Below are 17,430 nucleotides of genomic sequence, written 5' to 3' on the forward strand. Positions count from 1 at the left end.
GGCAGCTTTTGTTAATGCTGCTGTAATAAATTAACTATAAATTAGCAAATGAATACCTGAGCTTCACTACATTGAAGTTAAATTGTAGAGAGTGGTAATGTCTATACGGTTACTAGCTTAAACGTTGCTGCCATAAGGCAACGTGCAGATGCTAATGTAAATGTGCAATATTAATTTAAAGTTATTTCTACAACAGGGCGTTCTCTTATTAAAAGCCACAATATAACATTATCCTACTATCATGCTTTGCTTCTTTGTATAAAACGTCTCATGTTAGCACACCTAGCGTTTCCTAGCTAACGTTATTTGACGTCTGACGGCTCGCGCTACACCGTTGGATAGATATTAATGTCACTAGGTACTGTCTAACATAGCTAGCAAAAGCTGCTAATGGTGGCTATCAAATGTATTTTAATTGTTCTTAAGCCTGGAGCATTGGACGCTTTATGTATTGAAGGTAAAACACAACATAAGGTTACTACAGTACACACTGCATCTGTCTCTCATTGTCTGAAACATAACGGACTCCAGAAATCACTCACCTTCCTCGGCGGCGGCTGCATTTTGGAGTATTATTGACATGAATGGTATTTCCCTTGCGAGATGTATTGTCATTCCAAGAGGAAATCCAAAAATCAGTGGAGGACTATTATTGTGTCTCCTCAAACCAAAAATCCTCCCCTCCAGACGACAGGGAGGAAACACGGGAGTTAAATGTGTACTCCGGCGGCCATGATTGATGATAAATGGCTAGTTTGTACAGAGCTACGAGGAGAGACTGGACCCACTTGTGTTGGCTGCTGCCACTACCACAGTACTAGTGTGTACTGTACTGTGTTGTGAAGGAGGGCAGCAGACAGAAGAAAAGCAGAGGGAAAGGGATGGGGGAATATAATAGGGGAACCCCTTCCGCAACTAAGCTCAATAGCGCCTCAAAGAGGAGAAATTCAGAACCTGTCGGTGATGAAAAACACTGAGCAGAAATACATCCTTATTGTTTGCCTCATATTGCCTGTAACCTCGATAAAACCTACTCATATATGTTTTAAACCAAATAAGGGGACAATAAATATGATAACTACAATAAGGGACTATTTATCCAATGAGCATTAACATTTTTGTCATCCTCCTCCAGCCTGCTCGAGGAGAAAAGGCTGACACTGACAGGAGCCTGCGTCCTGCAGACCTGCATAGCAACAAGAATCCGCAGTCGATCCAAGAAAAATCGATCACGGACTGGAGTAGAATGAAAATCAATATTTTCAACAACAAAAAAAGAGAGACACCTTTGTGTAAAAACGAACATAACATATTTGTAATTTGACGCTTTAGGTTGTTAAAAATAATGTTTCAAAGAAAGCATGTAATCCTAGAGCTAAAATTATTTTGTAGCCTATTATTGTATCAGTCCCTCGTCAAAATGAACACCAATTAAATAATAAAGCATTTATTATTTGTGGTAGGCTTGTCCATTTTGTGCTATGATTTAGCAGACTTGTGCAGAAACCAGGGAGTAAACAGGGTAAACTAGGGTCATGGAGTTCATTGGAAGTGGGTGCTGAGTGAACAATTAAAGGAATACATTACAATGGAGGATGTCTCAAACACCCTCGTAATGAGTGGGCATCAGCAGATGCAGCTGGTGTGAGACAGTGTCTGCATACTTGTTTGCAGACCGCATTTGTTTGTGTTTGTGTTTATGTGGTTGCTCACTGTTTAAAATTAACCAGAAATTGAAATTTGGTAGGTTATTGGGTGAGAAAAACAATGCAATGCATTTGAGAAACACAAATCTTTCCTTCTGATATTTGAATACAGCCTAGACTCGCTGCACCCTCACTGCGAGGGGGACCCAAGTTCCCATCAGCAAAAACACGTGGGTTTGCTATCCTGGTTCCAAAATGGTGGAATGAGCTCCCCATTGACATCAGGACTGCAGAAAGCCTGCACATCTTCCGGCCAGACTGAAAACTCATCTCTTTCGACTCCACCTCGAGCGATAAAATTACTAACAAAGAACTGCTAACAGAGCACTTATATACTAATAAAGGACTGGCTTATCTATAGCCAGTTGAGTAGCACTTGACATGCTTGGCTCTATGAAACCTGATGTACTTATATGATTCTGTTTTCTTCAAGGTTGTGTCTTCCTGGTCGAATGTACTTATTGTAAGTCGCTTTGGATAAAAGCGTCAGCTAAATGCAATGTAATGTAATGTAATTGATAATCTCCTCACCTCTCTGGTTGTTCAGTGTGCCCTGTGAACATTTGAAAATTGCCCAAATGTCAAGGTTAAGATGTACCTTTGACTTGTTATGGTGGAAATGCAGTCAATTTATTGTTATATGGTTATAACAATAAATTGACTGCATAAAGGCAAGGCAGTGGAACTATATATATATATATATATATATAATATATATATATATATATATATATATGACTCGAAGCATTCATTTTGGAAACCTTTTTTAAAGAATTGTACTTTATGCCTCCTGTGTGCCCTGTCCAAGGTTAAGGTTACAGGCCTTGTAATCATTAATACCCAAAGTTTCTAGAGCAGTAAGACATTAAGTACTCTTTCACCTCTCCTCTCAGTTTAACACCTAAACTAACATGGGCGTATTCAAACATATGTGTGCACACACATTGGCAGTCACAGAAACCAAACATTTCTATTGACACCCACACACATAACTATCTGCCAGAGGCAACCAAAAACATGGCGTGCATTCATTGTTGGAATATATAGTATCTGTTAGGATCCTGGCAAGATGCTTTTGGTTTATGATTTATCTTATGATTTGGTGAGGAACATCTCTGTTGCTTTGGAAAAACAAGGTGAGACATTTTACCATAAAAACAGGCAAGTACTTTAATCGAAAAAAACGAAAGTGGCCCATATAATTAGTTTTGGTTCCCACATTACATGTTTGTCTGTGAAATCATACTGTTTCTAAGATAAATAGGACCATATTTATACATTTAGTGGCATGGTAGGATATATTTAATATTGATTACTCGTTTGTGCTAATTGATTTGTTTTTAATTCAAATGGAACTGTCCTTAAATATTCTTTGGACAAAATAGTAGCTTACTGTTTGTCTTTTTTTACCACGGTTTGACCTACAGATAGTTACTGTAAATCCAGTCTTAACTGCTCACACTTCGCAGGTTGCAGCTTGTCAGACAGGAACACACCTCCACATGTTTTAACATACTGAATTATCTAAGGCAGACGTTCAGCCATAAACAACCAAGTCAAATACACACTGTACTTTTACTGATGAGAATGAGGATACTTTACACACGCTGGTCAGCGTTGGACAGTCTTTGACAGGAAGTAGCATTGTACAGTGTGAGTAATTTGATATGTTTAAGGGTTTTGTATCTGGGGAAGGGGCTTATTAGTATATATCTTGCAGTGCAATGATGACATTGTGTACAGCCAATGTAAAAAAACATGATTACTTCATTGATGAATGGTACATTTTGCTCCGTTTTGTGTGGCGTGCACATAGCATGTCAGAGGAATTTGGAGGAATACAAAAGGAGCCCCTCTGTCTCAGGTCTGTTATCTGTTATATTTAACCTGCAGCTGTTTTAAAGAAGAAAAAAGAGAGTGAAGAAAGCAATGGGTACAATGCGAGCCAGAAGCTATGTTTTTGATGAAGAGGAAATATTATCAGAGGGAAGAAACAAGAGAGCGCTGGAGGTTAACTCATCAATGAGCTTGAAAACAAGTAAGTTGTGCACCTTCTGTCTTCATTGCTTGCAAGTTTTGAAAGCTTGACTCCATGTTTTTACGTGACTTTGAACGTGAGTATGTCAGATAAACACATTTTTAGAGGAAGAGAAAACATTGACTGAGGTAAACAATATAGCATGAACCCCTGAGAGTAGAACAGAAAAAATATGTTGATCAGCTTCTCTAAAGGTCTGGTTTGAGTTAAAAAGTGATTTTGCTGTCTCTCCCTCTCCCAGCTGTGAGGTTTTAGAAACTTTGACACACATATTGCCAGAATAAGGGCTGTTTTCTGTGCGAGAACACCGCTTAAAGTTTTGTAAAAGGTTACAACACAAGCCTGTGGGAATCTTTGACCGAATCATCTGCAGATCAGACATTTGCAAATAGAGCCTTTCTCTAACAAAGTGAGACAACATATCATGATATCTTATCAAGTAAACCTACTGGGCCAGGTAGTGGAAGAGGCTACATAAAGACCAACTTAATAAAGTCCAGGTCAAGTCCAAAAAAAAGCTCCAGTTGAGTCCCAGTCAAGACCAAGTTAAAACGGCATCCAGAACAAGTTGAGTCCTGTTAAAGATAACGATTAGGACTTAGGTATTTACAAATCTTTGGAACACTACAGTAAATCTTGTCACACACATCTACAATACTATCAAACATAACACACACACACACATTAACTTTCACAGTCATTTATGTAGGATTTAATCTTTTTTTAAGTATATTCCCTTCTCTCTATATCTCACAACTCTTCCCTCTTTTATTCAACCATTCAGAAAGAAATTGGCAATTAAAGGGACGTTGGGATTAAAGTGATTCACATTATGTGAAAAGCCCAATACATTTAAAATGGGATGACTCAAGCAGCTATAAATTTGATTGTGAAATCACACTGGACAGGTTGATTATGCTTAGGCATGGAATTACTTAGTGCTGCTCAGGCATGCAAAGGTGAATGACTTGGCGCACCCTAAAGTGTGATTTAGGTTGATGTCATTTTCTCACAGTCATTCAATGTGTTTGAGAACATCTTCAAAGTTGTTCAAATGTAGCATAATAATAATCTATTCCTTTGTGCTTGTCTTTACCTCAGGGTTTTCACAACCGAGATGGCCAGCTTTGACAACACAATAACCAACCTCACCAACTTCAGTGACTTCTACTGTCCATTTCAAGAGGATTTTAAATATATTCTTCTTCCTGTCAGCTATTCCCTGGTCTTTGTAATCGGCCTGGCTCTGAACATCACAGCGTTGTATGTGATTGTGTTCCGCACAAAGCGCTGGAAGCCCTCCACCATCTACATGTTCAACCTGACGATGTGCGACACACTCTACATCCTCACTCTGCCCTTCCTCATCTATTACTATGCAGATGAGAACGACTGGCCCTTCAGTGAACCGTTCTGCAAGATCATACGCTTCCTGTTTTATGCAAACTTATATGGTACAGTGATGGCATGACACACACTCAGACAATACCAAAAAAGCTATCATTATAAAGTACAGTAGATGGCAGTATGATATACCAAAAGACAGTACAATAGTGTTAATTTAATACAGTGGAGATATGTGATGTAAGTTATCCAATACGACATCTACAATACAACAAATATACTATGCTTACACTAATGATATAGTATGATGTTTTATAATATCATCGGAGTCTATATCCTAATTTATAAACAGTGCAACGCAATGCAACTCAATTTGACACAGTACAGTATGGCACAATAAGTAAAGGCATGCTTCACCTTACCAAATGCCACACTAGGCTACGTAATACTATGACTACAACTCACGGTAGAATACAATATGCTAAACTAGGCCTGACTAAACTCGGCTGACAGCTTAGCATACAGATGATATGGTCACACAGGCCTACAAAATCACATAACAAGCAACACACAATGACACAATATAATATGTTGCCAAACAATACAGTGCGAAACAATACAATATAACATACTAATATAATTTACAAAAATAACAATACACTAATAATATGACAGGATATCAGGCAACAAGATGTCATACACTAAGAAGACATTTTTAAGAATACAACAGTTATTGTGACATACAATTCAAATCCAACAGATAAACAATTTGATATATAAATATGATACAAAATAATACAATTGTATGTAAAAAGATCTGACCTAAACATAATGAAACACAACTTGATATGACACAATATGTAACATTACTACTCTACTCAAGTTGTGTACACACAAACAAGGCATCAACAATGACAACTTTACAGGTTCAGAAAGAATCCATGCAGTATGAAAAAGAGTGTATTAAATATGTATTCACGTTGCAGGTTCCATTCTGTTCCTGTGCTGTATTAGTCTGCATCGCTTCGTTGGCATCTGCTATCCGGTGCGCTCCCTCAACTGGGTCAGCGCTCGCCAGGCCAAGCTGGTGTCTGTGGCCGTGTGGGCCTGTGTCTTATTCTGCCAGGCACCTATTCTCTACTTCTCAAGAACTAGGTGATTTTGATTGGTCTTTCTTTCTTTTTTTTTATTGCTATATTTCTTAATTCCCTACCAATAGTTAAATCCCTCTTAGTTGTATTTAGTGTGGGACTATTGCTTTTTGTGTCACAGTAAGTAACTTATGGAACCTTATTGGGCACCAACCTGAGAACTAACAAATTGACTTAATCTCTCCTTTCTTCTGTTACTCCCAGGTCTTTTTTTTGGTTCAATGCTAAATAAGGCAGAACTACAGTTTAATAAATCTAATGAAATTGAAATATAATATTAATATATCTTCTGTCAGTGATGTGGAGAATGAACGGATCTGCTATGACACCACCAGCCCAGAGCTTTTTGATGACTTCTTGGTATACAGCACAGCCGTGTCCGTGCTCATGTTTGCCCTGCCGTTCATGGTGGTGATGGTGTGCTATGGCCTCATGGTGCGGAAGCTTCTGGAACCTGGCTGGGGGTCTGAAGGTGGCTCTCTGGGAGCACAACGCACCAAGCAGAAGTCAGTGAAAATGATCATCATCGTCTTGGCAGTGTTCATGCTCTGCTTCCTGCCTTTCCACCTCACCAGGAGTCTTTACTACTCATTTAGATACCTAAGGCAGGTCGATTCAACACAGGTGAGGACAAACACTTTTAGAATAAATGTGTTAAATGACTTTGGATGCTAAGTATATCTTGTTTTTATGTGTTCATCAGATCAGCTGTAGGTTGTTGGAAGCCTCGAGTGTGGCCTACAAAGTGACCAGACCTTTGGCCAGCGCCAACAGCTGTGTGGACCCCATCCTTTACTTTCTGGCTGGGCACGACGCCCGCAGTACCCTCAGCAAGAAAAAGCCGTCTTCATCTAAATCAAGAAGGGTGGGCCGAACCTTAACAACAGAACTCTGATCCAATGCGTGAAACACTTTTTGGAAGAAAGCTGAACATTGTCAGGACAACAATGACAGTTCTTATTGTAGGTTTCTTTTGGTTGATGCAGCACCACATCCACTGACACAGATTTCATTCAGATTTGCATAACAAATAGAAATGCATGTTCAGATTTGACCAAATCAAATATGGGCAATACAGTTTTAAAGAATTGAACTTAACATCTAAGTTGTGTTGTTCATTTCATGGACTTAAACAGATATTTTGTGTTTGTTATGTCTGAAAAAGTATAGTGAGAGGACGTAAATAAACTACACTGTGCTTTGCAGCTGTACATTTTTTGGTAAAGGTCCTACTGGACAACTGCTGCGGATGTCAGTTTGTGTCCAAATATGAAGGAATTAAATAAATTGTGTTATTTAAACATGTATAGATTTTGACAAATGTGTGGTAATCATTTTTTTATAATTTGTCAAATGTACTATACTGAATTTGTTTAATATCCGTCATTTCATCTATTGAACACCATGCCACCACTAGAGGGTGACACTGTCTAACAAACAGGCAGGTCATTGCTCACGATGCTTTAGAACACATTTTGAGTTTTTCCATCCATCCATCCATCTTCTCCCGCTTATCCGTGGTCGGGTCGCGGGGGTAGCAGTTCCAGCAGAGAGCCCCAAACTTCCTTTTCCCTGGCGACATCAACCAGCTCTGACTGGGGGATCCCAAGGTGCTCCCAGGCCAGCGAAGAGATATAATCCCTCCACCTGGTCCTAGGTCTACCCCTTGGTCTCTTCCCAGCTGGACGTGCCTGGAACACCTCCCTAGGGAGGCGCCCAGGTGGCATCCTAACTAGGTGCCCGAACCACCTCAACTGGCTCCTTTCGACGCGAAGGAGGAGCGGCTCAACTCCGAGTCCCTCCCTGGTGACCGAACTTCTCACCTTATCCCTAAGGGAGACACCAGCCACCCTGCGGAGAAAACCCATCTCGGCCGCTTGTATCCGCGATCTCGTTCTTTCGGTCATGACCCATCCTTCATGACCATAGGTGAGGGTAGGAACAAAAAATGGCCCGGTAGACAGAGAGCTTTGCCTTCTGGCTCAGCTCCCTTTTCGTCACAACAGTGCAGTAAAGCGACTGCAGTACCGCTCCCGCTGCTCCGATTCTCCGGCTCATCTCACGCTCCATTGTTCCCTCACTCGAGAACAAGACCTCGAGATACTTGAACTCCTTCACTTGGGGTAAGGACTCATTCCCTACTTGGAGTGGACAGTCCATCAGTTTCCTGCTGAGAACCATGGCCTCAGATTTGGAGGTGCTGATTCTCATCCCAGCCGCTTCACACTCGGTTGCGAACCGATCCAGTGAGTGCTGAAGGTCGCAGACAGATGAAGCCATCAGAACCACATCATCTGCAAAAAGCAGTGGTGCAATCCTTAGTCCACCGAACTGCAGACCCCCTCCCCCATGACTACGCCTCGAAATCTGATCCATGTATATTACCAAACAGGATTGGTGACAAAGCGCAGCCCTGGCGGAGGCCAACCCTCACCGGAAATGGGTCCGACTCACTGCCGAGGACCCGGACACAGCTCTCGTTTTGGGAGTACAGAGATTGGATGGCCCTGAGTAGAGACCCCCTCACCCCATACTCCCGCAGCACCTCCCTCAGTAACTCCTTGGGAACTCGGTCAAACGCCTTCTCCAAGTCTACAAAACACATGTAGACCGGATAAGCGTACTCCCAGGCCCCCTCCAGGATCCTTGCGAGAGTAAAAGCTGATCCGTCGTTCCACGACCAGGACGGAATCCGCATTGTTCCTCCTCAATCTGAGGTTCGACAATCGGCCTGACCCTCCTTTCGAGTACCTTAGAGTAAACTTCCCGGGGAGGCTGAGTAGTGTGATGCCTCTGTAATTGGCACACACCCTCTGATCCCCCTTTTTAAAAAGGGGAACCACCACCCCGGTCTTGCCACTCCTTCGGTATGTTTCCGACTTACACGCAATGTTGAAGAGACGTGTCAACCATGACAGTCCCTTAACACCCAGAGCCTTCAGCATTTCTGGGTGGATCTCATCCACCCCCGGGGCTTTGCCACTGTGGAGTTGTTTAACGACCTCAGTACCTCCCCCCGGGAGATAGGTGTTGATCCCCCGTCATACTCCAGCTCCGCCTCTACATAGAGGGCGGATTGTCGGGATCAGGAGTTCCTCAAAGTGTTCCTTCCAACGCCCTACACTCCATCAGTTGAGAGTCAACAACGTCCCATCCTTACTGTACACAGCTTGGATGGTTCCCTGCTTCCCCCTCCTGAGGTGTCGGACAATTTCCAGAACAACTTTGGTGCCGTCCGAAAGTCCTTCTCCATGTCTTCTCCGAACTTCTCCCACACCCGCTGCTTTGCCTCGGCCACGGATGAGGCTGCTGCCCTTCGGGCCTGTCGGTATCTTGCACTGCTTCGGGAGTCCCCCGGGATAACAAATCCCTGAAGGCCTCCTTCTTCAGTCGGACGGCTTCCCTAACCACCGGTGTCCACCAGGAGGTTCGAGGGTTACCGCCCCTTGAGGCACCTAGGACCTTGAGACCACAGCTCCCCGCCGCGGCTTCGGCAATAGAGGCTTTGAACACCGACCACTCTGGTTCAATGTCCCCAACCTCCACAGGAATGCCTGAAAAGCTCCGCCGGAGGAGATAGTTGAAGGCCTCCTGAACTTGGGCCTCCTCCAGACGTTCCCAGTTCACCCGAACTACACGTTTGGGCTTACCAGGTCTATCCAGAGGCTTCCCCCGCCACTCGACCCAACTCACCACCAGATGGTGATCAGTTGACAACTCCGCCCCTCTCTTTACCCGAGTGTCCAAAACATACGGCCTCAGGTCCGATGATACGATAACGAAATCGATCATGGACCTTCTGCCTACGGTGCTCTGTTACCACGTACACTTATGAGCATCCTTATGTTCGAATATGGTGTTTGTTATGGCCAATCCATGACTAGCACAGAAGTCCAGTAACAAACCACCACTCCGGTTCAGATCAGGGTGGCCGTTCCTCCCAATCACGCCCCTCCAAGTGTCTCCATCATTGCCCACATGTGCGTTGAAGTCTCCCAGCAAGACTAAAGAGTCCCCTTCAGGAGCCCCATACAGGACTCTTTCCAGGGTCTCCAAGAAGGCCGTATACTCTGAACTGCTGTTGGGTGCATAAGCACACACAACAGTCAGAGTTTTCCCCCCCATAACCCGCAGGCGTAGGGAGGTGACCCTCTCGTCCACTGGGGTAAACTCCAACAACGAAGCACCCAACCGGGGACTTGTGAGTATCCCCACACCCGCCCGGTGCCTCACACCTTGAGCAACTCCGGAGAAGAATAGAGTCCAACCCCTATCCAGAAGTAAGGTTCCAGAGCCGACGCTGTGCGTAGAGGTGAGCCCAACCAGATCCAACTGGTAACGCTCCACCTCCCGCACAAGCTCCGGCTCCTTCCCCCCAGAGAGGTGACGTTCCACGTCCCCAAAGCCAGCTTCTGTCACCCGGGTCTGGTCCGTCGAGGACCCTCCGCTTTCACTGCCACCCTTCTGGCAGCGCACCCGACCCCATCGCTGTTTCCCGTAGGTGGTGGGCCCGCGGGACGGAGAAGCGGAGGTGTTGCCCACATTGCCTTTTCGGGCTGGGCCCGGCCACCAGACGCTCACCGACGAGTCCTCCTTCTGGGCCTGGCTCCAGAAAGGGACCCCGGGCTTCCTCCGGGCTTCCTCCCGGCTTCCTCCGGGCTTCCTCCGGGCCGGGTATCCTCACTTCTTGTTGTTTCTTTCATGAGGTCTTTTGAACCATGAAAGATGTTGGTATATGTGAGGTACATTTTGAGTTTTTATAGTCCATAGTTTTCTTCCGCACATCTATACCTCACATATACCAACATCAGCCAACAGTAGATAACACATTAGTATACACCAGCAAGAACAACAAAGAAGATAGCATCTAAAATACACCTCTTCTTTATTTTAACAGTAAAAACATCATACAGAAAAAAAGTCATATTATAAATGCAATTCTACAAAGTTGATGAGATGAATGTGTTTTTTGAATCCTTCCTACCAGCAACACTTCAGCAATAATAGTCCTATAATAATAGTAATAAAAACAGAAAAAATGAAACTGCTGCAACCAATTCATATTCAGTCCATCCAGACATGTTGACATATTTCTTGTAACAAATTAAGTTAATATGTAAATGATTGGCCTCTATGATTATAGTAAACTCTTACAGCCATGAAGAAGTAAACTGAAGCCAACTCGGCTGCATAACTTTGGTGTAACTCAACCACTAATCCTGCGCAGCCACCGGTTGGTTAATTTCATTAAACTGGAATAAAATATGATCGTGTTTCTTACAGTTATGAAAATTGCATAACTTGAGTCTGGCTATGTGTACTGTATGAATGTGGTTGAGAACGTTTTAAAAACTCATGACTTAAACAGTGAAACTTTGCACTCAAATTGTGAAAAATCATATAGGTGTGGAAGCTATATGATGTTGATGAACCAGCAATTCAGCTTATATGCATGATGGTGTGACAGGTTTCATGCTTTTTTAATGATGGACTACAAGGCTCACTTATTGCTGCAGTGCAGTCGTCTCTTACCTTATACATAGTGTATGCTAAAATTATAAAAAGCTGTATGTCTTTTTTTACCCACCCATATTTACATATGTACATTCATTTACAAGTTCTATTCTACAAAGTAATATCTATCCATCTCCTTTTGTCAGTAGGAGTTCAGCCTCTTACTGCCGTTTGGGATGCAGTGATGTAAAAAGAAAAACATTGTTGTCATAAAGTATTAGTGGTCCACTCTGAGAGGAACTTTTGGCCCCTGATCACCTACTTGTGTCTATAAGAGCTTTAAAGTTGCAAACTGTCAATCTTTCACTGATCTCAGTGAGTGCATCTTCTGTTAAGACTACATTCATCTTTTTCAAATCCTATATGAGCAGAAGAAGAGGAGCTATTTTACTAAACTTATAATAAAACAATATTTAAAACAACAATATGGTGTTTAGTTTCATAACATTTTGTTCGTATAATACTTTCTGTAGTGCCATTGAAGTCTTAAATCAAGTGTCTAACACTCGTAGTTTGTATGCTTGATAACAGACTACTTGGCTTAATATTTCCTCTCTTTTAAATGTAGTGTACACAGTTCAGCTTGTTTCAGACTCACTGATGTATTAGTCTTGTCTTTTGGTCAGTTAAATATTGCACATGTTTTTGTCCTCTTCACACAAGTCAGTCTACATGCAATGTGTTTTACCCCTGTGTCCATTTCCTTCTGTGGAAACACAACTATAGTGGCTGAGAATGTGTTTTTCTTACGATCCAAAATGATCTTCTTTGTTTTTGTCTCTCATCCTTCATTCTAGTGTCGGAATTGACACTCTGGTATTTAAAAAGCTTCACTCTCCACTTTCCCTTGTCATGGGAAAGTATAGTACAACTTTTTGTTTCTCATTTGTAATAATAAATCAGTTTTTTTTTTCCTCATATTAGTAGAAAAACAACTTATTTGAGCTTGAGGTGGTTCTTGGGGTTGCTTTTTGTCAGATTTCTAGAAACACCCTCCCTGCCAGCTGTCAAGTTGATGAGGGTCATTTTCAGCGAGGTAGTGGTTACATCTCTCTGTATCTTCATCTGAAACAGAGTGAGAGAAAAAATGTTAAGGAGGGGGTGGCCAGGATGAGGTAATCGGAGAAGGAGTGAAAGACATTTTTCAAGTGTAAGAATAACATGCTTTTGAGCATTTTCATCCTTGGTCTAATTCGAAGCATAAATATGTCTAATTAAGGATATTTGTGTGTGACTGTAAGACTTAATAGATAGTTTTGACCACAGACAGGTCTACATGATTACTGTAATAATTTGGATTTCACAGAATGTTTGCACATGCGTTTGACCAGACAACAGGAACACATTTCCCAAATCATTTGAGAGACAATGATCATGCTGTGTATAATTTCCTTTCCCAGTAAACAGACCACATCATTCGGTGCTGGCCACAAAAATACATTAGCTCAGATGCTTATGATCTTGCGCTACTTCACAGCACTTGCAAGTCATAACAATTAGCTGCATGCTGGGGAAAAAAAATACTGAAGTAGAAGCAAGAACAGAGAGAGTGTGCGCTGCAGGTTTGTACCTCTGGATCCCAGATGATGAGGAGGAGAAGGACTTTCCTCCAAAAAGGGAGTTGTGTTGCTCCTGGGATGATTTCTTGGTTTTCCAACGTGAGAGGCTTCATCTCTGGGATCTGAGCGACTTGAAATCTATTCGTTAAAGGCAAGGCAAGGCAAGGCAAGTTATTTATATAGAGTAAGTAAAAGTTCTAAGTTTAAATATGTTTCATACTAAATGCTTTAATCTATAACAATGCATCATATTTAATAAAACGTGTGTAGAGAAAAATCTTTATCTTCAAAGTAACTGAAAACTATAACTCTAAATAAATGTGTTATGAATTACATATTTGCTTCTGAAATGTGGTTTGGATGTGAAAAAAAGGCTGAAAAAGTGAAAAATACAAATGTAGAGTATTTGTATTGTCCTCATGTCAGTTTGTGTGTTGTTTTGCGTGTGAAGTATTAGGGCATGTCTCACCTTCCCACAGACAACACGGTCAGCTCTCCCTCCTTCCTCTCCTTCACTTCACTCCCTTCCACTTTGTCCTGTACAGTATTTGGCACAACAGCTGTGTATGGTGGGTGTCGACAAACACGCCCCCAAGCAGGGGTCTCTTCTGCTGGTCGTATGATTTGTCCAGGGAGGGAACGATGAAGGTCTTGGCGGGCTTCAGGGGATCTTTAAGGGCACCCAGGGGTGGTATGAGGACAGCGGGCCACTTTCTCTGGGCGCAGCGGGTGCAGCGGTAAGGCCGTGTTTGGGGGCCAGGCCCGGAGAGGCCAGAATGGTGTGATGGTGGGATGGACTGATGGGGGCACAGCTTTGGGGAGGGAGCAGAACTGGGACAGGGGAGACAGGCATTGGAACCTAGGGGGTTTTAGAGAAGGAGAGGATGAAGAGGTGGTAAATAAATGATTGGTTGGACAACATTTACAAACATTTAAGTCTGTTTTTTTAGTCAAGACAAGAAGTTAATTCTCTAAAAATTAAAATACTGAAATGAAAAAATGATTATAAGATGGTTGTAAGAGCAAATCATACTGATAATAGAGTATAATTAAAACCCTTAAGTGGCATAAAAAAGGTATATTTAGTGTGGAGTGTGTGCTTTGTTTTAAAGTTGTTGTTGTTGTTGTTGTTGTTGTTGTTGATGATGCAGAGTAAAAGCTTAATGCCATGATGACAAGCGAGTATGAAAACCTAAAAAGAATATCGAAACATTCAACTACACCTTTTAACAGATATTCTTTTTAAGTTTTCATGCAGCGGCTCGTCTGGTCTTCAACCTTCCTAAATTCTCCCACACCACGCCGCTCCTCCGCTCCCTCCACTGGCTTCCAGTAACTGCTAGAATCCACTTCAAGACAATGGTACTTGCGTACCATGCTGTGAATGCATCTGGCCCTTCCGACATCCAGGACATGGTTAAACTGTACACCCCAGCACGTGCACTCCGCTCTGCATCAGCCAAGCGGCTCGCTGCACCCTCGCTGCGAAGGGGACCCAAGTTCCCATCAGCAAAAACACGTGGGTTTGCTATCCTGGCTCCAAAATGGTGGAATGAGCTCCCCATTGAAGTCAGGACAGCAGATAGCTTACACACCTTCCGGCGTAGACTGAAAACTCATCTCTTTCGACTCCAATTCGAGCAATAAAATGACTTGTATACTAACAAAGGACTGGCTTAACTAAAGCTACTTGAGTAGCACTTTAAATGTTTTGGCTCTATGAAGCCTGATGTACTTATATGATTCTGTTTTCTTCAAGATTGTATCGTCTTGGTCGAATGCACTTATTGTAAGTCGCTTTGGATAAAAGCGTCAGCTAAATGCAATGTAATGTAATGTGAATGTAAAAATAATAATACACAAAATTGAAATACAAAATAAATTGTAGTTTGAAATTGTAACTCTTATATTTTTGGAACGTTCATTCAAGCCTCTTTAGTTGCTGTCTTTATATTGTTTTTTGTGCAGAGAAAGGCATAGCAAAAGGGACAAAATGCAGCCGTGTGTCCCTGTGTTGCACTAGTTAGTGGGTGACCTGTAGTGACCCTCCCATCCCAAACCACACACACACACACACACACACACACACACACACACACACACACACACACACACACACACAGGACCTGAGAGCTTTCCAGATGTCGGTGTGCATTGTGTGTGTGTGTGTGTGTGTGTGTGTGTGTGTGTGTGTGTGTGTGTGTGTGTGTGTGTGTGTGTGTGTGTGTGTGTGTGTGTCAGAATGTTCTCGAATCTAAAGCTCACATACAATAGCAGCCCATCGAGCAGCAGCACGAAGCCAGATGCCTTCTTACTACTGCATATGTGGAACACACACACAAGTGTAATATACCCATTCACATCTATATTTGTTAGAAGGGCAATTTGGAGTAGAACATGCCTCCTGTCCCCTCATGCCAGCGCTGATGAAGGAAAACACAGTGGTGAAGACTGTGGCATATAGCAGCATGTTGCTGGATTTGTAAGATTAACTTCTGACTACTTGAACACTTTTAACAGCCGCAGATTATAACCAAAGTTCAAACCACCAGTACTTTTGGTCATGTAAATCGTGTGACTTTTAATTATGCGACAGCCAATGAGCTTAGTGACAGATACGCTGGCGAGCCTAATGACTCAAGAGACAGCGGTATCAACTATGTCAGACATTTACTCCAGACAAGAGGGCGTGATGCTATGCCAAGTACGAGCCGTAGCTGAGATTCAGATGCAGTTTACATGTGCATTGCTTTGACAATACATTTTTTTTTTTTTAGTAAAACAAGAATAAAGAGCAGCAGGTATGATATTGATAAGATGTGTAAAATGTGAGTTAAACACCCAACCAGTCAAGGACCCAATGTTGAGTTATTATCCTGTAAATCCAAGCATGCATTCAAATGTTAAGTTAAAGAACTAAAACAGTTTGTAATGTTTCATTTGAGCTGATTCTACTGGAAAATGAGCCAATTCATAATATTTGTTTCCATTCAATTCATATTCAACCTATGTTTAAATTAAAGGTGGTTCCTAATCTATAAGTGTACATCATTATTCAGCTTTCATCTCTAATGAAAAACTGTCTGTATTTTTTGGAAAGGTTTCCCTTCTCTGTAAACATCTCTTGGCAGAATCGAGGGCTCTGCTTTGCACTCTCCCAAATGGTGCTTTCCTCTGTACTTATCTCAACCTTAAACAGTTTGAGCAAAGTATATGTTGAAGGTATATATATATCCATGCAGGGCGTGTGTAAGCGAGTGTGGTCTCATACTTGATTGAGGAGCCTTTGCTTATGGACATCTGTTTGCTCTCGTACTCCAGCAGCAATTCCTCCAGTGCAGCAGCATTTTCTGAAAAGCAAACAAACACAAGATTGACAATCCATTCTGTAAATCAGTGCTTATTGATAATTGATAAGAATAGTAAACTTCTTTGAAAAAGGTTTGAGTCAGTGCTTGCAGTTCAACGTTAACCATTTTTGATGGAGATAAGGCGTGAACAGTCTGAGCTTGCAGCAGTGAAGATGCGTTTGTGACGCACTCTGATGACACCTTGTTACAATTTAAAGCCACAAGGCACCTAATGACTTTTACCGCAATCTCTCACATGACGTCATTGCTGCACGTACCTTTCTTCTCAGTAATGAGGCGAACCAGAACACTGATGGTGTCTTCATTCAGGTCGTCAGATATGTAGGGACAATTGTTACCTAGAGCAAACAAAAAACACAGACAGACAGAGATAATTATATACCTTCTAATACTGTATGATGCACTTCGGGGTTCTAGATGTAGTATCTTGAAAATGTTAAGTCCATGTAATGACACACGTACATGTAACACAAATACAAAGGCAGTCATATGCATAAAAACAACAAGATTAGTATTGAAAATATATTGTAGAGAACTATTACCAGTATTTGGTATACTGTGAAAAGGCTTGGTTATTTTCCAAAGTAGATGGTTATGGCTTTCTCTGTGTTGTCACATTATTACAACACAGAGAACATGAAATGCAGTGTGCAGGAGGAAGACCTTAAGTAAAGTTGCCAAACTTTATGGTAAAAAATGTGTTCTAAAGATGTGTTATACGTCGTAATATAAACTTGAAGCAAAGGG

At 42.0% G+C, this 17,430-nt stretch overlaps 3 protein-coding genes across 11 annotated transcripts in view; 1 reads left to right on the forward strand and 2 right to left on the reverse strand.

The window, feature by feature from the left end:
* LOC117457302 (F-BAR and double SH3 domains protein 2-like) overlaps nt 1–822 on the reverse strand; it is a 75,209-nt gene extending 74,387 nt beyond the window's left edge. For all 6 annotated transcript variants that reach the window (XM_034097291.2, XM_034097289.2, XM_034097290.2 and 3 more), the window contains exon 1: nt 543–822. In XM_034097291.2, the coding sequence (XP_033953182.1) occupies nt 543–563 (21 nt within the window). In that variant the 5' untranslated portion in view covers nt 564–822. The remainder of the gene's footprint in view (nt 1–542) is intronic.
* Nucleotides 823–2,666: 1,844 nt separating this feature from the next.
* On the forward strand, nt 2,667–8,290 carry LOC117457304 (P2Y purinoceptor 2-like). 4 transcript variants are annotated; one of them, XM_034097292.2, is made up of 6 exons: nt 2,753–2,842; nt 3,600–3,744; nt 4,846–5,198; nt 6,075–6,243; nt 6,536–6,863; nt 6,943–8,290. In XM_034097292.2, exons 3-6 carry the CDS (start codon nt 4,862–4,864, stop codon nt 7,132–7,134), a joined length of 1,026 nt encoding a protein of 341 aa, XP_033953183.1. In that variant the 5' UTR covers nt 2,753–2,842; nt 3,600–3,744; nt 4,846–4,861; the 3' UTR covers nt 7,135–8,290. The 4 variants fall into 4 exon arrangements, with proteins under 4 accessions (XP_033953187.1, XP_033953183.1, XP_033953184.1 ...); XM_034097296.2 differs by lacking the exon at nt 3,600–3,744 and having other exon boundaries at nt 2,667–2,842; nt 5,127–5,198; XM_034097293.2 differs by lacking the exon at nt 3,600–3,744 and having other exon boundaries at nt 2,755–2,842.
* A 4,436-nt stretch (nt 8,291–12,726) lies between these two features.
* Nucleotides 12,727–17,430, reverse strand: part of relt (RELT TNF receptor) — a 28,250-nt gene continuing 23,546 nt past the window's right edge. The window contains 8 exon segments of the mRNA XM_034096904.2: nt 12,727–12,818; nt 13,324–13,403; nt 13,405–13,450; nt 13,782–13,872; nt 13,875–14,130; nt 14,132–14,171; nt 16,584–16,662; nt 16,941–17,021. Of these exon segments, the coding sequence (XP_033952795.1) occupies nt 12,815–12,818; nt 13,324–13,403; nt 13,405–13,450; nt 13,782–13,872; nt 13,875–14,130; nt 14,132–14,171; nt 16,584–16,662; nt 16,941–17,021 (677 nt within the window). The 3' untranslated portion in view covers nt 12,727–12,814.

The sequence above is a fragment of the Pseudochaenichthys georgianus genome, chromosome 13 (assembly GCF_902827115.2).
Source record: "Pseudochaenichthys georgianus chromosome 13, fPseGeo1.2, whole genome shotgun sequence".
NCBI lineage: Eukaryota > Metazoa > Chordata > Actinopteri > Perciformes > Channichthyidae > Pseudochaenichthys > Pseudochaenichthys georgianus.